The sequence below is a fragment of the Podospora anserina genome, chromosome 7 (assembly GCF_000226545.1).
Source record: "Podospora anserina S mat+ genomic DNA chromosome 7, supercontig 1".
In the NCBI taxonomy this organism is placed as follows: Eukaryota; Fungi; Ascomycota; class Sordariomycetes; order Sordariales; family Podosporaceae; genus Podospora; species Podospora anserina.
In genome coordinates this window covers 1,960,303-1,981,359 of record NW_001914854.1, presented here as the reverse complement: position 1 = coordinate 1,981,359, position 21,057 = coordinate 1,960,303, and the positions used below count along the sequence as shown (strand labels likewise).

At 53.7% G+C, this 21,057-nt stretch overlaps 7 protein-coding genes across 7 annotated transcripts, besides 5 other annotated features; 3 read left to right on the top strand and 4 right to left on the bottom strand.

Annotated features, from left to right (window-relative positions):
* Positions 1 to 16: 16 nt before the first annotated feature.
* PODANS_7_7530 (uncharacterized protein) lies at positions 17 to 2,069 on the bottom strand (the record flags this gene model as incomplete). Its single annotated transcript, XM_001908077.1, has 4 exons — positions 17 to 183; positions 237 to 830; positions 880 to 1,351; positions 1,410 to 2,069. 4 exons carry the CDS (start codon positions 2,067 to 2,069, stop codon positions 17 to 19), a joined length of 1,893 nt encoding a protein of 630 aa, XP_001908112.1.
* A 1,583-nt stretch (positions 2,070 to 3,652) lies between these two features.
* Positions 3,653 to 3,746: a long terminal repeat (ansonia).
* Positions 3,747 to 4,498: 752 nt separating this feature from the next.
* Positions 4,499 to 6,387, bottom strand: PODANS_7_7520 (uncharacterized protein; the record flags this gene model as incomplete). Its single annotated transcript, XM_001908076.1, has 3 exons — positions 4,499 to 5,024; positions 5,080 to 5,344; positions 5,451 to 6,387. Coding segments are annotated over 3 exons (1,728 nt in total), but the record flags the coding sequence as incomplete, so codon positions are not given.
* Positions 6,388 to 8,903: 2,516 nt separating this feature from the next.
* On the top strand, positions 8,904 to 10,823 carry PODANS_7_7510 (uncharacterized protein; the record flags this gene model as incomplete). Its single annotated transcript, XM_001908075.1, has 1 exon — positions 8,904 to 10,823. One exon carries the CDS (start codon positions 8,904 to 8,906, stop codon positions 10,821 to 10,823), a length of 1,920 nt encoding a protein of 639 aa, XP_001908110.1.
* A 479-nt stretch (positions 10,824 to 11,302) lies between these two features.
* Positions 11,303 to 13,450, top strand: PODANS_7_7500 (uncharacterized protein; the record flags this gene model as incomplete). The annotated part of the gene is made up of 2 exons (XM_001908074.1): positions 11,303 to 11,846; positions 11,892 to 13,450. 2 exons carry the CDS (start codon positions 11,303 to 11,305, stop codon positions 13,448 to 13,450), a joined length of 2,103 nt encoding a protein of 700 aa, XP_001908109.1.
* A 276-nt stretch (positions 13,451 to 13,726) lies between these two features.
* Positions 13,727 to 13,860: a repeat region (rgion duplique sur le chromosome 4).
* Positions 13,861 to 14,766: 906 nt separating this feature from the next.
* PODANS_7_7490 (uncharacterized protein) lies at positions 14,767 to 16,805 on the bottom strand (the record flags this gene model as incomplete). The annotated part of the gene is made up of 2 exons (XM_001908073.1): positions 14,767 to 15,864; positions 15,918 to 16,805. 2 exons carry the CDS (start codon positions 16,803 to 16,805, stop codon positions 14,767 to 14,769), a joined length of 1,986 nt encoding a protein of 661 aa, XP_001908108.1.
* A 1,225-nt stretch (positions 16,806 to 18,030) lies between these two features.
* Positions 18,031 to 19,354, top strand: PODANS_7_7480 (uncharacterized protein; the record flags this gene model as incomplete). Its single annotated transcript, XM_001908072.1, has 2 exons — positions 18,031 to 19,177; positions 19,233 to 19,354. The coding sequence occupies 2 exons, from the start codon at positions 18,031 to 18,033 to the stop codon at positions 19,352 to 19,354; spliced, it is 1,269 nt and encodes a 422-aa protein (XP_001908107.1).
* Positions 18,588 to 18,605: a sequence feature (primer 7G2Abis).
* Positions 18,686 to 18,755: an STS (microsatellite 7G2 NON POLYMORPHE).
* Positions 18,863 to 18,880: a sequence feature (primer 7G2B).
* Positions 19,355 to 19,760: 406 nt separating the features above from the next.
* PODANS_7_7470 (uncharacterized protein) lies at positions 19,761 to 20,522 on the bottom strand (the record flags this gene model as incomplete). Its single annotated transcript, XM_001908071.1, has 2 exons — positions 19,761 to 20,227; positions 20,288 to 20,522. The coding sequence occupies 2 exons, from the start codon at positions 20,520 to 20,522 to the stop codon at positions 19,761 to 19,763; spliced, it is 702 nt and encodes a 233-aa protein (XP_001908106.1).
* Between the last annotated feature and the right edge of the window lie 535 nt (positions 20,523 to 21,057).

Below are 21,057 nucleotides of genomic sequence, written 5' to 3'. Positions count from 1 at the left end.
ACAACCGCCGTTTCTACTACTTCTTCAGCTTCAACACCAACCACCCCGCGAGCCGATATCCAAAAATGATGGCCAGCATGATGCCCACATCCTTGCCCATATACCCAGGTTTGTATCCGTACTGATCCAACACTCCCTGTCCACGGATCAGGCATTGATCAGCCAGATCAGTCTGCCACATGCCTGCATTTCCTGTCAGCTTTCTATTCTCAGGATGCAGAATACTAGATACTCACATTGACACCCATCCGCCGTCTCGGCGCAGGTATACACCCTCTCGCTGAACTCATTGATCATCATGTTCTCAAACACATACTTTTGATAGTCCCAGTAATGGAAAACATATTTCCAAAAGACATTCAACGTCCCCGGCGGCACCATGAACCCGTCCACGCTCATCCACAAGCCATTGGCAAACGCAACCAGCGCCAACGAGATGACAAAGGACGGGAAGAGAGAGGCCATAAAGACTACCAGCCCTTCGGCGGCAAGCAAGTCCAGGAAGAGCCAGAAGACCCAGGTGAAGAAGGCTTTGGCGGTAGGCTGGAAGTTGGAGAGCCAGTAGCTGATTACTGAGAAGACGATTGAGATGAGGAAGAGGTATGGTGTCCCAACGAGGAAGTTTGACAGCGTCATGGCGGTGGCGCCGTAGAGCCCGTTCCGTTTCTCTTTGGCATACTGGTTGTAATCTTCGAGGTAGGCGGGACAGTACGCCACAGCCATGAAGCTGAGGAAGGCGCTGCCGTAGAAGATGGAGTTGGTGAAGGGGATGATGGAGTCTTGTGTGGCCGGCAGACGGAGCCAGACTGTGCCCATCATTATGGCGAGACCTTTTATCTCTTAGTTTTCTCCTGTATCAACCAAAGGAGGGATACATACCAGTATACATCGCCAACCTAATCCCATAGGCAACCACATCCCGATAACTCTTGATAAAGCTCCTGTGCACCAGCGTCACAACCACACTCGCCATCCCCGGCTTTTTATCTCTCGCCTCATCATCCCCCAACACAAGCTCATCCCCCCCCTTCTCCGCCCCAGCAGCAACAGCAGCAACATCCTCATCCAACTTTTTCTTCAAATCCGACCTCTCCCAGCCAGACTGCATCTCCTCCAGCCTCGCCCTCGCAGCCTCTTTATCATCGGCATAATCAATATTAGTCTGCTCAAGCAACCACTCAGCAGGATTAACATGCCGTGGTATGACCATCCCAAGCTGACTCTCATAATACCCCCCCACCCCCTCCACCGAACCAAAATAATGCGTCTTGCCCTCTGACAAGAGCAACAGCTTGTCAAACAGGTCAAACGTCGCGGTCGAAGGCTGGTGTATACTCGCAACAATAATCAACTGCACCCCAATTAGCATCATTCCCATACCACTCCCAGAAGAGTACCTAGGTACCCACATTATTCTCCCTCGCCAACCCCCTCAAAAACTTGACAACCTCCCACCCCCCTCTCCCATCAAGCCCGCTGGTCGGCTCATCAAGTATGACCACCCTCGGCCCGGTGATAACCTCCTTTGCAACCCCCAACCGTCTCTTTTGCCCTCCGCTCAACCCTTTTTTTGTCACAGTCCCGACCACTACATCGCCTTGTTCGACCAGGCCGAAACTCCCGAGTAGACCCTCTACCCTTTCCCGCCTCTCTTTTTTGCTAATCCCCGCGCTTGAGAGCCGTGAGGCAAAGTGGAGGGTCTCGCGTGGGGTTAGGGCCCCGATGAGGGAGTCAGTCTGTTCGACGAAGCGGGTCAGGGATTGGAATTGGGGGAGGGGGAGGGGGGTTCCGTTTAGGAGGATGGGTGAGGGGGATGATGGGGAAAGGCGGCGGGAGAGGAGGTTGAGGAGGGTTGTTTTGCCTGAGCCCGAGGGGCCCATTACTGCTAGGAGTTCGCCTGGGCGGAGGAGGCCCGTTGAGGAGGTGAGGATGGGGGTCGTGGAGATTGCGTGGGATAGGGAGGACCAGGTGAGGGAGGTGAGGGTGGTGTTTTTCAGGTGGGAGGGGGAGGGGCCGGATTCGGGGTCCATTTTTGGGGAGGAGGAGGAGGAGCTTGATGGGGCGTTCATGCTGTGATGATGGTTGGGAGGATGGCGAGAATGAAAAGATGAGGCAGGTGAACACGGGATGAGGTCTGCGGGTTGGGAGGCGGACAGATGGGATTATGAGCACTCTCGTTTCCTCAGTCAGCAGCAGTCTTGCACAGCCTTCTCCCTTTACCTGCACCCAGCCATTAGATACTCATACCCAGCCCAGGTTTCTCAACGCTCATCCCTTCCGCATGAACCCCGATCACCGTCATCCAAGACAAACGCCGTCTAGTCCTCCCCTCCAGTTCACGATCCTCCTCCCCAAAACTCGGGCATCTTCAACCACCAACTCCGGAGTTATCGTCAGTAGCTCAATCGCCAACCAACCCAGTCTAGCTGAACCAACAGCAAGCAGTCTTGGAAAGTGGCTAGCATTCCTGCCCAAATTCAGCTTCACTACTCCCAACACGTCAAGTGCCGGGGAGCTATCGGTGTAGTGGTGCAAGTAGTTCGCGGGATCTACCGCGACAGTGTCAATCCCCGAGTAGACAAGGCACACCAAACTCCGAGTATGTAAGCTCGTGGATGAGTGATGAGAGTGCACAAAGAATAAGCAACTGACAGGCGCCTTGGCACGAGCGGGCACCACCATCACCAAAGCACAATAAACAGCGATGGTTGGAATCGACATCTTGAGCCTCACCCTTGCATCAAACCCGCTGACCACACCCCACATACGTGCGCAGGGCTTACCGGGACTATAGTCATACACAAGTGCCAGTCAGTGATGTTGTGTGTGGGTTTTTGGGTGGGACAACATCGCCGATGACAGATTCTCGTGGTGATGCAAGGGGCTTACATGCTATGTAGTTGCTGGGTGTTGGGTGGTTGGCGTTGATATGAAGGGAGTGTATATGTTCGCCGTTGTGAGGGGTGATTGCCAGCCAACCATTGTCCTTTCGACAGGACGGAAGACCCCACGTGGTCGCCGACTTCACTGGGGTCGGAATGCGGGGAGCTGAACCACGAACTCATCCAACCCGAGCCCGGTCGGCGTCCTTTTTGGTGTGGTAAACTGAGACACGGCGATTCTTCAGCGGGAGAATCGGGGTGGTGGTGTACAGTAGAGTTTTAGCGTGAGCTGATCGCCGCTTATCACCGTTAATAGCCTCGAGATACCCGAGGGGGTGATCTGCATGACATCCCAAGATCCCATGAACACGCTCTCAATGTTCAAAGTATATATATATATCTTCACGACCCTAAAGGAGGTCACCGACACGATCCCTCCCCCTCCCCCTCCCCTCCGATTCGATCTCTCAGGAATCCTCACTACCTCAGTCCAAGACATCCAGATCCCCGGAACTCGTTACGCCTCGCTGACCACCTACCTGTGTACCTATGCAGTTAACTCTCCGCCAACTGCAGGTACCAACCACTCCCTTCCCCATGATTGGACATACCAGGCTGGAACCTTCGGGGATCTCTCCGTCATGGTCATAATCATGTAATAAGTGGGCATTATACGCAAAATAAAAGTCGTTGGTCGTCTTCCGATGTTCCATACATTAGGCCCGCATATGAAGTGCGTGCCTTAGCCCCAGGTACTACTATCAACCTACATTTCCGCAGGCGAAGTAAATGTTAGTGCGGCCAGCGCAACTTCCACCAAAAGACCCCTGTCGCGCTAACATTAATAACCGTGGCAGAGGTATAGGTGGCCCACTTTGATCGCCGTCCACTATAAAGAACGACAAGTACTGCGACGTAGACCTCGGGAATCTGGTACTTCTTCCTCGTGGGTATCAAGTCAAAGTGATCGATCTTGTGATGCATCACAGAGTATACCGAACCGGAAATCCTTAGCGAAGGGGTCATGCTCATGGACTTTAAACTCACCCTCCCCCCCAGAGAGAGTTCCTCTGCTCACAACATAAGCCAAAGATGAGCATAGTCTGTCTGTACATATCCAAATACAAAAAAAATCTCAATTAAATCACCAGTAACCTCCATGCCTGCCCTGCTCGCTCATATGTGCCCAATTTTGTTTGCCCAGCCAAAAGAACAAAAAGTTACGGATACACAAAAAAAAAACACAGACTTTGTCGTCCTGTCAAAAAATATCCCCCCAAGCCATCCACCCCCAAATAATATGTCCCTCATCCAGAGAAAAAATCAACTTCAAAAAAAAGACAAAAAAAAAAAAAACTCCATTTTCCCCTCGCCCCCCACCCTCCCTGTCCCTTTTTGGTGTCATAAACCCCATCTCTCCATAATTCCTCTTCCCCAAAAAGTTGTGAAACAGAACAAAGGATATCATCTCATCAACCCCCTATGAAATCCCGCTGCAGTAGTAGTAGTAGTAGTCATCGTCGTACCTAGAAACAAAAATCCAAAAAAGATTTTCCAAACGTTAAATCCTGCCCCCGAATTTTCCAAAATGCAAAGAAACAGAAACAAAAAAAATATCACGGCGCTTGCGTCACCTGCGTCAACATACTATTAAACTCGCTCATGATCCCCTCATCAGCCTGGATGCTGCTAATCATCTGCTCCTGCGTGAAACCAACCCAGAACGCCGGGCTGATCTGGTGCGCCTTCTTCTCCCTGTAAATCTCCTGTGCCACACCCTTCACCTGACCCCAAGCCGTGTTTGCCGCTTTCCACACTTTGCTGAGCTTGTTGAGGGCGCCAATGTTCAGTCTGATCTGCTGCCGGAGGTCTTCCTCGTCTTCGATAAAGTACAGCGCCCACTTTGACAAGTGGACGATGGAGCTGAGGGTGACGACGCAGGTGAAGAAGTGCGTGTGCTGGATGATGGGCACGGCTTGGGTGACCATCTTGCTGATCTCGCAGGCGGCCGTGATGGTGTGCCGGGTGTGGGCGTTGAAGTTGTCGCCCGAGGGGACTGGTCGGTGAGGGGCGCACGAGTTGACAGCTTGGACGGGAGAGGAGTCGAGTTGGGATAGGGGCTGGTGAAGCATGATGGTGCAACTGTGGACAATGTCAGTATCTCTCACATGGCTCTCAAAGCATGGGTTTGGCATACGCATGAGTGATAAAATGCGCCTGAAACATCATCTCATCCAGCTTGCAGTTCTTGTTCAGATCATCCCTCTTGGACTCGGGCAGGTGGAGCCTCCAGTTGGTGAGCAGGGCTTCTATCCGGGAGATGGTGTCGTCTCCCGGGTACATAATCTGAGGCATCCGCATCATCCTGCCGAGATTTCTGATGGCAGCAATACGGTAGGTGAAAGACGAAAACTCTCGGTCTTCACCGGAGAAGAGCTGGTCATCAAAGTCTTCCATGTATGCTGGTGGGGGGATGCGCTATAAAGGTAAATCAGTCTCACATCACATCCACATACGCTCGAGAAGTTCTTACCCCTGTGAGATACTGCTGCTCCTCGCACGGCAGACCAACATCGTTTTGAATATCAAAGAGCAAAAAGTTGGTGATGCGATGGACACCAGCAATCATGCCGTCACACACAAAGAGATCCCACCATGTTCGCCGCCAGCTCTCCTCCACGACGGGATTACCGTGGCCGTGCAGTGATGCAAACTGGCGCTTGTTCAGATCAATCTCAATAGCAAATCTTTCACAGTCCGCCAACAACTCCCGTGCCTTTTCTTGTTGACAGCTCCCATCCAGCCCAATGATGATCAGCAACAAGGCTTGGATCAGGAAGCCATCCTTGGTAGTGGTAGGCAGATAGCACTGCCTGATGGCTTCTTCCAGATAGGTGGCCTTGGCTGGACCGGCATCCAAGAAGAGCGAGCCAATATATCTGATGGCAGCCATAACCACGTTGAGGCCAGGGGTGTTGCCCTCCTTGAGCAGCCGAAGGAAGTACTCCTTGGGCAGCACAAAGGGGTGGGCGGCATGGAAGTAGTGATAAAAGGCATCGAAGCATCTCTCGGCCAGGGTGGTCACTGGTGGCTGAACATGGGGGATCGCTGACGAGGTCGTCAGGGCCATGGTGTTGGGAGCGGCCATGGTGTTGGGGTCCAAGGGTGAGGCAAACGAGTTTCGATAGAGACCGGCGTGGTTAAGAGCAGGAGTAGGTGCGTACGAGACCGGCGACTGCTCCGGCAAGACGATGGCCGGGTTGAAGGCTGAGAGGGAGGGAGCAGGAATAGACACGGGGGTGTGCCCTAGCATCATCGGGCAGCTCTCGACAGTAGGCCCCGAGTACGGAGGCGACGACGAGGCATGGCGTTTGTTAGGATTCTGGGCAGCATTCCTCCGAGGGCCCTTGTATCCACGACGAGAAGCAACATAGATGCACTCTGTAGCGGAGCTTGTGCAACGGGAGCAAGGGGTATTCCCATCGCACTTGAGGTGCTTGCCACGCTATTGCATCGCGGGTATTAGCACACCATCTTTTCTGAAGGGCTCACGTTACAACTCGGCGATGTTGACACCACGATCCAAGCCAACCGGTGACCTGGCCACCATCAGAGTGGTGCTGGACCGGTCCGGGGGGTACCTTGGCTTTCACGACAAAAAAGACAAAAAGTAACATTCACTTACACAGGCGAGACATGCTGCGGGGACCGAAGGAGGCGGCGCCGGGTGCTGCTGCGACGGGCGGCCATCAATGGTCGCCGAAAAGGCATTCGACGAGGAGGAGGTCGCCGTCCCCGGGCTGTCGCTAGACACCGCAGGCGAGCCGTTAGTGGAAGCGGCTGACGAGTGTGGGGCTTCCGGTGAGAAGGTCTCCATGGTCGGCAATCAGATCAGACGATTCGGCGGGGGGGGGGAAGGGGGGGGGGGTGAGGTCAGACAGGCTGCTGCGCGATCAGGGCGATGCGAGCAGAAACAGACAGCCAGAGGGGTCAGAATCCGAGGCAGGGCAGAATCTCACAACTTGTCGGGTTGGGTTGAGACGAATGGAGGAGCGGGCGGGCATTCACAGCAGCTTAAGGGTAATCGGTAATGGGAATAAGGAGGCGGGCCTGTGGTGATCTGGGGGCAACGCTGCTTGCTGTATGCCGCCCGCGTCTGGGAAAGCAGGGACTAGGCTTCGGGGAGTCGGGGAGCGGAACCTCGGAAGGGGTACAGCGGGTTAACGGTGCGGTGAACGTCTCTTAGCAGCGGGCCTGGTAGCTAGCAATGCCGGACGGGGGGAGTAGTTGGTGGTAAAAATATTAATGAAGCGTGGCAGCCTCTCCTCTCCTCTCGCCCTTTTTTTTCTCCTGCAACAAATCAAGCGAGTCCGAGAGCTGCTTGGTGGCGGGGGAAAGATAACGAGAGAGAACAGGCGGTCAATGGCCCAATTGAGAATTTTTTTTTGTTGAGTGAGTGGACTCGGCCTGTGACGACGGGGACTCGACAGGCTGCTTGTGCAGATTCGTGAAGGGTTCCAGGTTCTGTTAGGGCAAACCGGACCTTTGGGCGTCTCTCCGCGTCGAACTAATCAGGAAGCCAAGCTTCCCCTCGCCAGACCGGTTTTCGACCCTCTCTCTCCACGCGGGGCCTCGACTAGCTGCAGATGATGGGATGGGGACGGGGCTGGTTGCCGTTTTTGATGCTCGGGTTGGGCAGCGGTTTAATAAGTGTCTCTGAACAAAGTGAGGCGGGATGCTATCCGAGAATCACAGACACTCAGTCTGTGGATAACAAAGACAGCAACCGGGACCTGGCGGGCCACTCCACGCGGGATCTCGATTCAAGGTAAAGGTACCGGCCGATATCGACATGGACAGCCAGCCAGCCGCCATTGCTTATGAAGATGGATGTCCTGAGCCTTTTGTTGGTCTCTCTCTACATGCAGATTGCGATAATGAGGAGGACTGAGTGACCTGGACCGCTGGCCCAGCTGAAACCCGAGTAGCTGTTGATGCTGATTGGTGGCGCGCTCAGCCCTTGGTGCTCGAAACAGGAGAAATGCTACGCTGGCGGCCCGGGCTGAGCGGGATGGGACCTCTCAAGGCGGTCATCCTGGAGGATTTGCTGGGGCCAGAGCGGGCGACCGTTGAAGAGTTTAAATTCCCCCACACAGCAATCCAATCTCGGATGTGCTAGGGCCAGCCTTTTCAGTGTCGTCACAGCGCCCAGGCCAGCCCACCCTCGACGACATGCCTCACGATCCGGTCAGCGAGATGAGACGGCCGAATTGGCAAATCCTCACGGCCCGGGTGGGGGAACGTCGGGGCCCTCTCGGAGCACTCCCGAGTGCGAGAGAGCGCTGGAGCAAACCTCTCGAGAGGGACAAACAACCCCCCCTTGCCAGCCCAGATATCACCCGCATGTCGTTGCAACGCTGGCCACGTTGCTTTCCGGGTTCTAGTGATGGATTTGTCGGGAATCTGGTCACGGTTACTCCGCAGATGGGTAAACGATACCCCGGTGAGTTGTCTCGACAGTTGAAATGCATCTTGGAGTTCAAACTGTTGCGAGAACCCTTGACTGGCAGGGCATGTAGAAGGGTTAAAGGGTTAGGGTCTGTGAGTTCTCAAGAAGAGAAACTTGCCCTCTGGAAAATGGCCCCCAAAAAAAAGATTATGCACAAGGATGGAGCACTGTGGGATTCACCGTTACACGCCTCCCACTTTCCACTGCATCGGCGAGTGACCGATGAGGAAAGTCAGGCTCGCCGGCAAATGTGCTTGCATCAATCGAGCCTGATTACGTTGTGGGGACACCACCTTGTAGCGGGGAAGGAGCTATGGAATTTAGAACATCGCACACATTTTACGGATAGACGGACAAGAGTAGTTGTTGGTGAGAACCTCGGTCGCATCTCGCAAGCCCAACTTTTCTCGGCTCACCAGCCACAGCGGCACCTTTCTGCTAAGTATGGCACACCACTCCCATTATACATATGCGTGGCTGATACCTTTCCTTAGCACCTGGCCCATGGTACCATGGATCCCGTATCATTAGCAGGGCTCGCCATTGGCGTGGCTTCTATTGGCCTCCAGGTCTACAGCGGATGTATTCAGGGGATCCAACTGGTCATAACCGCCTTGAACTTCCCGGACGATGCTAGGTATCTCAATCTGAGGCTTCGCATGGAACAGCAACGTCTATTTGCCTGGAGTGAAGCATCTGGCTTGCTCGACCTGGACGCCAAACGAAGGGATAAAGTCCTCGAGTCCAACACCTTCGTTCTGCATCGCCAGACAGTGCTTGACTTGCTGGTCCAAGTCGAGTGTTTGTTCAAAGAGTTCAAAGAACACCAAGAGAAACGAAAATGTCTGAGGGCTGTTCCTGACCAAGATCAGGTCCTCGAGAACCCTGAAAAAGATGCGGCCGAGGCCAACTTTCCACTGCCCAAGAGACGGCGGGACTTCATCAAGAAAGCCATGCGAAGTCTGAAGGAATCGTCACATGAAGCTTCCCAGAGGTTGCAATGGGTTGCCTTTGACAAGGCCGCTTTTGAGCTTCTCCTCTCCAGGTTCTCAACATTGAATGATAACATGACTGGAATCCTCGACCAACGCATGCAGGTCGAGATTCACCATACAGTACAAGACACCAACCGTGGTGTCCTGCAGCTGCACCACAAGATTAGTGATTTGTCTCGGCTTGTCATGGCCCTCAACATCAGGCTTGAAGCCAGCTCAGCTCTCCCTACAGCACAGCTCACCGTGGCGAAGAAACAAGCAAACGCCGACGGGCTCGAACTAATATCGCAGCTTGCCAAGTTCAAAGCCTTTAACGAGTCGATCGAGTCTGCCCACAAAAGGCCATTGGACGAGGCAACGGCCAACCAACTAGAGCTCGGAAAACCGGGCGAGAAACGCCTCCTTCTCGATCGTTCCATGATCGAGCTTGACCCAGCAGCCGATGAGTCTGATCAGCCGAGATGTGAGGCTGTCCTTGTCAAAGACGGTGTCAAGAAAAAGGTCTGGGTTGAATGGAAAGAATATGACCCGCAAAGACCGGGGGATTCATCACCCCCGAAAGCCGTGATTGTCGAAAGAGTAGCCAAGCTAGCGGCCCTGCTGAACCATACACCAAAGCCAGAGGACTTTAGAACACCTCATTGCCTCGGTTATTTTGACAGAGGAAGCTCGAACGGGCAAGAGGACGAAGATGAGGACATCTTGAATATGCGCCTGGGGTTGGTCTTTGAAAGACCAGTAGACAGTGGCCTTGACCAATCTTCACCTCCGGTGTCGCTCCATGAGCTCCTCGAGACAACACGAAAGCCACCTGTCACAAAGCGGGTCAAGCTGGCTCATGCCATCAGTAAATGCCTGCTTTATCTCCATGCTGTCAACTGGCTGCACAAGGGGCTTCGAAGCCACAATATCATTTTCTTCAAAACCACCAGCGGAGACGTCGACTTTGGCAAACCTTACCTGTCAGGATTCGATTTCTCCAGGCCAGCCCGGGCGGACGAAATGACAGATATTCCCGGGCCAGGTGACGACATTGAGTACAACCTCTACAGGCACCCCAACGCACAATCAACAAACCCAGACGAACGTGAGCGTTTCAAAAAGAGTTTTGATATCTACAGTCTCGGCGTCCTCTTGGTTGAGATTGCCCACTGGGCAACCGTCGACAAAGTCCTCGGCATCAACCTCAACGTCGCCCGCGGCAGGCCATCATTTGCCCTCAAGGTCCGCGATAGCCTGCTCGCCACCGACCAAATCGCGGAGTTGGGCGCTTGCATGGGGGAGCTTTACGAAGGAGCTACCCAGAAATGTATCGCCGGGGGTGAACAACTCGGTCTATCAGAAAAGGACGACGAAACAAACGACGCAGTGGCGGCTCGCCTGTCAATGGTCCTCCACGAAAAGGTAGTCAAGAAGCTAGGTGAGATCCAGGTCTAGCCAGCCAGACACTCTCCAAAATACACAACCGAACCTTAAAATAAGCATTTGCATAACTCCACTGGACGGTTCCTACATTTTGGTTGACGGGGCGGGTACCTTCTCTTCTATTTAGCCTATTAAATTACACCCGTTCAACGTTACGCTATACCCGCCACCTAACCGGGAGGCTGGAGTAGATTTCTCGTGGTGTACTAAGGCGAACTTTTTTCACCGCGGGGATAAAGGAAACTGGGCCCGGTGAGCCTGTGATCCGATGGAGGGAAACACCAAATCGCGGAGACTTACTACACCGTACGCTCTCGGGTAGCGAGATCCGGCTGCGGGGGACCGTGACTGTGACAAAAGGTCCCCTGTCTAACTGATGCACCGAACCGTAGTAGGTGTTTGCCTAGTGGCGATATTAAACACAGAGATCCCCAGATCTGCGTTTCCTGTGCCAAGATTTTTGTTCTTTACACAGGTGGGACCCTTTCAGTATGGTGCGTTTCTTGGGGGCAGTTGTTGCCCTGGCTGGGTTGGCTGCGGGTGAATCTCTCAAGAAGTTGAATACTGGGTTGACTATCTTGACGAACAATGATCTCCAGGGTAGGTTTCCTATCTCCCAGCGTTTGTGTTCATCTTTGACTAACACCCAAGCAGGACCTGAAAGCCGCTTTGCGGACTCGACTGTGATCGTGACCGAGTCTCGTGTGGCTAACAATGAATTTGAAAAGATCTGCTCTGGACTAGGAGAGCAACCATGGTCGGAGGGCAAGAAGAAGGGCGAGAAAGGCTTGCTTCAACCGTTGTTTGACTATCTTCGCTATGAGAAGCGGGCGAGCTCATCGTCTAGGTTCTGGATCTCAGGCCGCAAAACCATCGACGTTGACAGTGATATCAGCTCGGCTAAGAGCCGTGATGAACTCGCTGGTCTTTGTACCAACAAAGCACCCTTCTCGAATGAGACATTCCAGGATACGAGCTCGAAATGGCAGGTCTCGGTAGATGTCAACAACCAGACTTTGACAGGGTATGTTTTCCGTTTCGTGAGAGGCAACATGTGCTGACCTCGAGATAGCTTTCGAGACCGTCTTTCTTTCCGCTTCCTCGGAGTCCGCTATGCGCCGCAGCCGCAAAGATTCACATACCCGACTCTGTTCCAGGGCTCAGGAGAGGCTGCCTCTGCTTTGGAGTATGGCTCCCAATGTGCCCAGGGAGGCAACACCGGTACCGAAGACTGTTTATTCCTCAACATCTGGACACCCCACCTCCCCAATCCCAACTCCGCTCCCTCCAAGAAGCAGCTCCGCCCTGTCGCCTTTTGGATCCACGGTGGTGCCTTCACAGGCGGTACAGCCAACGACCCGACCTTTGACGGGGGTAACATGGCCTCCAGAGGTGACATCGTCGTCGTAGCTATCAACTACCGCCTTCACACCCTCGGCTTCCTAGCCCTCAACGACGGCAAAACCAACGGCAACTACGGCCTCGCCGACCAACTCACAGCCCTGGACTGGGTCCGGAAAAACATCCAATCCCTCGGCGGCGACCCAGACCGCATCACCATCTTTGGCCAATCCGCCGGCGCCGCCTCGGTCAGAGCCCTGATCGCCTCCCCCAAAGCCCTCGACAAATTCTCGGGCGCCATCCTCCTCAGCAACCTCGGCGGTCTAAACTACGGAACAACCTACTCGAAATACTACACCATCCCCGAGCAAGTCTCGGTGGTAGCCAACACCATCCTCAACGCAACAAACTGCACCAACGCCCCCTCTCAGGTCGACTGCCTCCGCGCCGTCCCAGCATCGACACTGACCTCCCTCACGTCAGCGAGATATTTAGTGGTAGACGGGACATACCTCACCACATCAGAACTGTCGCTTTCTCTTCCTTCTCCCAAACGCCGCCGCCCGTTAAATATATTAATGGGCATCACCCACGACGACGGCGCCCCGTTTATCAGTTTCCCCTCGTCTACCACCACCAATGCTACTGAGTACCTCCTCTCCCAAGGCTTCTCCCCCTCCCAGCTGCCCCCCTTAGCCCACCCAAACACAGGCAACGCAACACTCGACCTGTTCAACCTGACCACCCGCCTGGCCACAAACGCAATATTCCGCTGCGTAGACCAAGCCACCGCCTTTGCCGCCGTCCAAAACAACCTCTTCTCCTCTTTATATTATTACGAATTCGACCGGACATATCAAATGCCCGGCTGGCCCAAGCTAGACGTGTGCGAGCCGCCGCGGACGGAAGGGAAACCATTGGGTGATACAAGGAAACCTTACCTGAGGTGTCACTCGGGGGAGTTGTACTACGTGTTTGGGACGTTGAGGAGGCAGGGGATGAGAGAGAGAGATGGTGATGGAGGGGATAGGGCGTTTGAGCAATTTGTCTTGGACAGTTTTGCGCAGTTTGTGAAGGAGGGAGATCCGAATTTGGAGAGGGGGTGGTTGAGGGTTAGGGGGGAAGGGTGGAAGAGTAGTTTGGAGCAGAGGGAGAGGGCGGGGGTGTGGGAGGCTGTGAGCAAGGGGAGGAGAGGGGGGGTGCTGAGGGGGTTGGATTGGCCTGTGTCGAGGGATGGGCTGTTTAGGGAGGTGGAGTATTGTGAGAGGTTGGGGTTGGGGCTGGGGTATTATTTGTGAGCGGTGGTGGTCTAGGTGAGGATACAACGGTGGTTTGGGTAGCTTTTGTTATGAGAGATGAGTTTAGGTTATGACATGGTGGTCGTGTTGACGACTTGATCAAATAGCAGTCGCGAGAATAAAGACCATTTTAAATGCGACTTCACCGACCAACCAGGTTCATTGAAACTATTCCCAAGGCTCCCACCATCGTGGACTTACTTACTTACACAGCCAAGTAAAAACAGAAGAAAAGGAAAGTCGAAAAGGGCAAAGGAGTTCACCAGCCAACCCTCCCGTTTCCAGGTTGAGAGGGGTGACCGGCTACGAAAAACCCCGTAGGGCTTTTACTCCGGATAGGAATCGAATCGAGAAGGCTGCTGGACCCAATCCTTCAATTGGGAGCAGCTCCAGCAGCTTTACCACTGGACTACGAGGGGCCAATATGGATAGGCTAACTGGAGCTGTTGGAAGGGGCGTGTTTGACCTACTACACAAACCATTGGTTGCTCCAAGGAAGGAGCAACGATGTCTGTAGGTCAATTTTGGCTGTGATGAACCCGTTGACACTGACAGCAATGCCAGCGATGGTTCTTGCTCATGCGAGCCAGTCTTACCTCGTTCTTGATCAGCTCATGTGTATCTCTAACCAGCCCTGCTAAATCTCGAGCAGTGCGAGAAGCAAAGATAGGTGGTCAACCTCCTCCACACCACCGTTAGTATTCTACTGATCTTCTCAACAATCACGGCATGCACCTTACCAGACTCAACCCCCCACGCCGCCGAACTCGAGTCTCGCCCTCCCCGTCCAAAAGTGCCTATCCCACCTCCCCTCTCCGCCGGTGACCATGCCCCCCCCCCCGAAAGTCCCCTACAGTGCCGAAGAGATATTTGCGTATTGCTGATTGTTTGCTTGATATCACTCGTTTCCAGAATCAGAAAAGCATCACTATCCTGCTAGTCATCATGGCGTCTGAGAATCACACCTCGCATTGAAAGTTGCAAACTTCGATTAGCATTTGAGTATATACATCGACATAGCATAAACTACATTCCATCACCCCATTGACCCAGAGCAACCCGAAGAAATTTGGGAGGCACTTGTGCCCCAAAACCCTAACTCTATTAGTCTAGAAAGATCTAAATACTTTACACTACCCCATACCCAATGACCAACGCCGTCGCCGCCGCCGCCGCCGCCGCCCCAAAACCCAGCCGCTGTTGTAAATTTTTCTCGCGATTATCTTCTCAAAAGTGCCAAACCCCATAACTCAACAATGTGTTGCTTTTTTTACACTCCAAAACTTTCTGTCTCATGGTACGCTCGCACGAGACCGCTAGCTCACGGCCGGGGTCAGGGCTGGCCCGACTGGCTTGGATTTCTTTGTCGGTTGCTGCGCCGAAGAATCATCCGGCGCTTGTCTCTTGAGCTTCTTCTTCGGGGGACGCGGCCTCACCTCGCCAGGTTCGAATACGTCGTCGGGAAGCATCGTGTTCTTGATGTGGGTGACGGCGAGAAAGTTGACGCCTTCCTTGTAGAGGTCGCTGCTGCGACACATGCTCATCCACTCCTGGACCTCGCGAGAAAGATCGAGTGACGCGGGCGTCTTGCCCAGCTGTAGCCCAATGTAGTAGTTAGTGGTAAACACTTCCAGTTCCTGTTTCTTCTCCGGGATATCGGCAAGCTTGACTTCGCCGTCGTTGCCGTCTTTCTGTTCGACTCCATCTCCATTCTTTGTGACTTCTTCCTGCTTGACCCCATCGGCGACTGGTGGTGGCGCCGGGGGTGGCATGGCTGACTCTGCGCCCGGTTCTGGCTTGATGGCAGCTCCATCTGCTGCGGTAACGGGCGGGGGTGCTGCAGTCTCGGTACCAGGCTCGGGCTTAACGACTGGGCCATCTTGCAACACACTCTCTGGCTTCAGATTCGCATTGATCAACTCTGCCTTGACTTCTGTCTTGGCTTCACCCTTGGCCTTCTCCTCCTCCTCGGGCGTGGGCTTGTACAGGTATGCCAAGCTTCCGCTGTTGACCACATCTCCAAGCTGCTCATAATTTTGGCAACGGTGCTGACGGTCGTACCCCTTGTTGAATGGGCGCGCCAGTACTATGGCGGCATGATTCTCAATCTTGTTCACAAGAACACGCACCCTCGACTCAATGAAACCTGACCACACGTTCTGGGCATCCTTGGTCCTGCTAGACGAAATGACTGTAAGGTAATACCGAAAGTCAGACGTGAAGAAGGTGTGTTTGGTGAATAGCGCCTTCCACGGTGCTCTGCCTGTCATGATTTCCTCAGTTACCTGGACTCCTTTCTCCAACTCTTGCATGATCACCACCTTGGAGGACCTGTTGATGTTGTGGGTTGCGCACATGGCTGGGTATGCTGGGGTGATGATGGGCATCCTGTGGTTTCTGTCGCTGGAGTATAGCTGTACAGATGGTGAGTCAATTGCTGTCCAAGCTTATGAGGTGTTTGACGTACCTTGGGATTCCAAACAGGGGCCCGTGTAACGGAAATATTGTACTCGATATCCTTGAGCAAGACAGGCAGCGGCCAGGGCCACTTCAACATGATATGAAAGAACTTGTTCACCACAACCGCACTTGTTGCTTTGGGATACAGCTGGCACACTCTGGCAACCAGCATGGCCCAGGCAACACCTCCGGGGAAACCCATAATGTTCGCATAGATGGCTTTGCGCTGCGCCCACAGCTTGATGGCCCGGAGAGCTAGTTTAAAGGTAGCAGGTTCGGGGACGAGGTTGAGGATCTCATCTGTGACTCTTGTTCCGTTGAGCGAACGCACCTCATTTTCACTCAGTCCGCGCAGCAGAGTGTTGTCGGTCAAGTTCCAACTCTTGTCCTCGGGGATCTGGGTGAGACCTTTGATGGAGCAAAAGATCAGATCGATGCTGATACCGGAAAACTCAAACTTGATGATGGGCACAAAGGCGTCGGGGACTGGAGTGAGATCAGTGATGGCGCCGGGGGGGGCCATCTCGACGAGGAGGGGAGGAAAGAGACGGAAGTACTGCTCGGTCGTGACATGCTTGGGGGCCACCACCAGGGTATCGATATCGGAACCCGGACCATAGACACCAAGACGGTAACTGCCATAAGTAAACACCCTCCCAATCGCTTCGCGCACCATGAACGAGTTTTGGGTCTCGGCCGTAGCCTTCTTGACAAACGCAGTTGTGATTTTCTCAAGCTGAGCAATAACCTTCTTCCTCGCTTCTGTCTCGGCGCGACTCTCGAAAGTGCCCTGGGCACGCAGCTCCTCATGGAGCGCCTGGTGCATTCGCTTCTCTGCCTCGGTGGGGAGAGCCGTCGAGATGGGCGGCGTGACGCCGTAGACGCGTTCAGTCATGGTGACTATTGAAAGATGGCAATTAGGTATTTCTGGCAAGTGGTAGTTGAAAAGCAAACCGAACGGCGGCACATGTGGTAGTAAATCAAAAGTAGAAGAAACCGAACCTTAATGAAGCAGTTAATAAAACCGAGCAGGAGAAGAAAAAGTGAAAGAAGATGCAGCGACCGAACCGAGTTCAAGGCATGGTACGAAGTATGTCGTGGTCGATGCCAGGCTGGTCACCTCGACTGCGCTGAAAGGAACTGAAGTTGGATGATGCTCAGAGACGTTTCCGCGCTTTTGATCACTGCGACAAGAAGCAACTCGCTCAGGGCCAGGGCCCGTCTCTCTTGGCGCGTTTCTGCGCACGGACGCGGCCCACAGGCAACGGGTGTAAGCTTACCTAATCAAGAGTTTCTTATGCCGCTGCTTCAGCGATTGACTGATCTCTTGGACGATGGAAGAGATAGAATAGAATTATGAAGATAATCTGAAGATAATCTTGCAGTGTCTGCTGCCACGTCCTGAAAATCTCTCATTTATGAACTGTCAACTAGGACACGAACAGCTGTGGCACTGTAAGCTGTCACCTCCGGAACTGCCTAGCCTTGGACGCCACCCTACTTCCAAGTACCCATCTCCAATACGATGTCCATCAAACACCGGGTATGTCGTTATGAAGTGTCCCTCGCCATTTCCTACAAGACTCGTATCACGAAGAACCAGAGCCAGGCTTAAGATCGCTCAAGTCTCGGCATGTGCTCACACTAGGGACAAACATGCAGGCCGCGACATGAAATATTAAGACCTTAAAAGACGATAGATGCCGTCAATTAACTCTCTTGCAAGACATCTCGATTATTCCTGAAGTCCTATCAACTACCTGGTAGGGACATTGACTATGCTCCGGCAGATATTGACTGTCTTTCAGTAGCTCTATGATGGGTACCAGTCTACGTATCAGTTTTCCATGATATGGCCTACCAAGAGCAATGCAAGCCCCAGCGTTCTGGGCATTCACAAGCCTCTGGGAGATCTCCAACGGCATGTGGAGTTGCATCAACCTGAACCAATCTGCCATGCGTCACAGGCCCCGCCCCCACACTGAGCTCCCGGAACGCCAGCCTTGTGATGCAGTTCTAGATTCCCGATTCTATTTCTATATCACAGCTCAAGCAGTTTCCTGTATTGCAGTCGCACCCGCCCAATCGACCACCAATGCCACCGCCTACCCATCCCCAAAATGAAGAAGACACTCCTCCTCTGTTTCATCCACGGCTTCAAGGGTAACGACCACACCTTCGGCCCCAACCAAGCCTTCCCAACCCACCTCCTCTCCCTCCTCCGCCACCTCCTCCCCAAACTCAACCTCGAATTCCTCATCTACCCCACCTACGAAACCCGCGGCGACCTAACCGATTGCGTCAACCGCTTCCGCGACTGGCTCCTCAACAAGGTAATCGACCTCGAAGTCTCCCTCGGCACCCCCTCCCCCACCGTCGAGCCCGGCGTCCGCGTCATCCTAATCGGCCACTCCATGGGCGGCATCGTCGCCGCCGAAACAGCCATCTCCATCGCCTCCGAACAAGCAATCAACGGCTCCATCCCCAACAACGGCAACTCCCCCGACCAAGGCAACATGAAAGCCCCCCTCAACTCCCTCATGTTCCCCTACATCCAGGCCGTCCTCGCCTTCGACACCCCTTATCTCGGCATCTCCCCCGGCGTCGTCGCCCACGGGGCAGAAACGCACTACTCCAAAGCAGCAGAAGTGATGGGTCAACTAAGCGGCCTGGCATCGATATGGGGCGGTGCTTCTTCCAACGCAGCCAAAGAAAACTACCACCAACAACGACAAGCTCCCCAAAAAGCCATCGAAGCCCCACCATCCACCCAGAAACAACAACAACAACAACAACAACAACAACAACAACAACAACAACAACAACAACAACAACAGCAACAACCAGACCAAAAACCACAAACCGGAGGAGGCGGCTGGGGAAAATGGGGAACCCTCGCCCTGGCAGCCGGAGCAGTAGGCGCAATAACCGCAACAGGAGCGGCAGCCTACCTCAAGCGCGAGCAGATAACCCAAGGCCTCACCTGGGCCACCTCCCATCTCGAATTCGTCGGCTGCCTCGCCCGAAAAGAAGAACTTCGGAAGCGGGTGGCGTACATGATGCGCCTCAACAAGGAGCTGAACGTCGGTTTCGGGAACCTCTACACCCGGCTGGGGAAAAGTGCCGGGGCTCTCGAAAAGGTCAGCATGGTCGGCACGGTGCTGGGAGACGAGAGGACGTTTTGCGTGGTGCCGCAGAGGGATCAGGCCGGGGATTGGCGACCAGCAATTAATGACAAGGCGAGGGATGAGACGTGGGCGCACATGTGTGAGCATTCTTCCAGTTGTGAGATCGAAACGAGGGTGGCTAACAAAGACGACAGCAATGTTCGAACCAAAAGAGAATCCAGGATACGACAAACTCTCCGCTGATGCGAGAGATATGATCGCAAGCTGGGTAAACCAGGAATGGTATGAGAGCTCGACAGAGACGATACACGCATGAAGAACAACATAATAAGGGGCCAATGGCTCGGCGTTGAGGTTGGGACGGTTGCTTTGATTTGGAAATCGGCGTTCTTCTTTGTTATGGGGTTCTCCTTCCGCCCCCTTTTCCTCCTTGCCTTTCTAGATAACCAGGTGCTCGCGGCTTCGCTTTCTATGATGCTCCTCCTCTTGTCTATAACGTCGTACTAGTACACAAGTAAGATACCACACACGTTGATCTTTTCCGCCCCGTCCTTTTCAACGCATTGGAAATGACCGCTGTTTTCCTTCAAAGTGCAAACTGATGCAATCGTACCATGGTCGTCCAAAAAACCAATGTCGTAATGCCATAACGCAATGCCAGATCCTCCCGTCTTGGACCTCATCTTAACTCTGTTAATCCCCTAGATTCCTCAACCTCTCATTTACTGTCTCTTCTTCTGGTTCTTAACCTCCTCCCCCTTCGCCCCAGCACCAAGATACTTCCTCCTCTGCTTCAACATATGCCCATAAAGCACCACACTCCCCGGGATATAACTTAACAACACCGCCCCCAGCGCATAAGGGTACCAGCTGCTCCAAGCAAACGCCTCACTGCTCGCAGGACCCCAAAGAGCCCTGAGCGTCATGGCAACCTCGGAGCTGATCCCAATGGGGTAGAGGATCAAAAAGGCAGAATACCTCAGCCAGTGAAGAGAAGCCGGGATGCGGTCGAATTGCTTGAAGACGAAGTAGGTGTATCGAATAACTTCGGTGGTGGCCCAGGCGCAGAGCATGGAGGAGTACCAGTAGGAAGCGTTGAGCTGGGGGAAGGGGAGCGTGATGGCGTACATGAGGAAGAGGCGGGAGGCGACTTGCATGAGGGTTGTGAAGACGGGGGCGGGGACGACGCCTGGGGGGTGAGTCGTCAGCGAGGCTCCCTAGAGAGTTGAGAAAGGGGGGGGGGACTCACCAGTCAAAGCATGCAAAATCTCCATCACAGCAAACGTCTGCGTCACCCTCGCGAAATTGTCCACCACCAACGGAACGAAAAACGGATCCCCCTTGTAGTTCAACGTCACGACCACCCTCCCGAGCACCGTCAGCCAGGCCACCGCCGAGGCGGAGTTGTATAATACAAGGTATAGCTTTTTCGGCGTGAGGGCCGAGGTGGGCGGTTTTTGCGTGGGTCTTGTTGTTGTACTCATATTGTCGGTTGGAATGCACAGTCGTGATACCTAGTTGGGAATGCGTGGTGTTGTGAGGAGAAAACAGAACAGAGCAAAAATTGTTTTGGGGCGGGATTCAACAAAACGGAGCTGGTGAGCTGGACCGCGCCCTGCGCGATTCAGTGTGTGAGGTGACAGGGGTCTCAAGGGAAGTTGTCACTGTGGAGAAAGTGCGGGTCGCTCCGGTGGTGGGTTGGTTGGGGTGGTGCTTGGCGAATTGGGATTGAGGACGGCTAGGACGGAGTCGGGTTAGGGGACCAGATTGTCGGAATAACTGGAAGGGACGGACGGGTGATGATGATGATGATGATGATGAAGGGCTTTTTGAAAAAATATGGGGTTTTGAAAGTCATGGTCAATAGGGAGTAGGGGCATAAACTACGGCAACGCCGGGGCAGTGAAATGTCCAAAGATTTGGGGTGCTAACAGACAGAAGTGGCAACCAACAACCCCGCAATTGTTCAGTATAAATGCGCCAGCACAACTGTAAATACCCTCATTCATTCTCGTACAA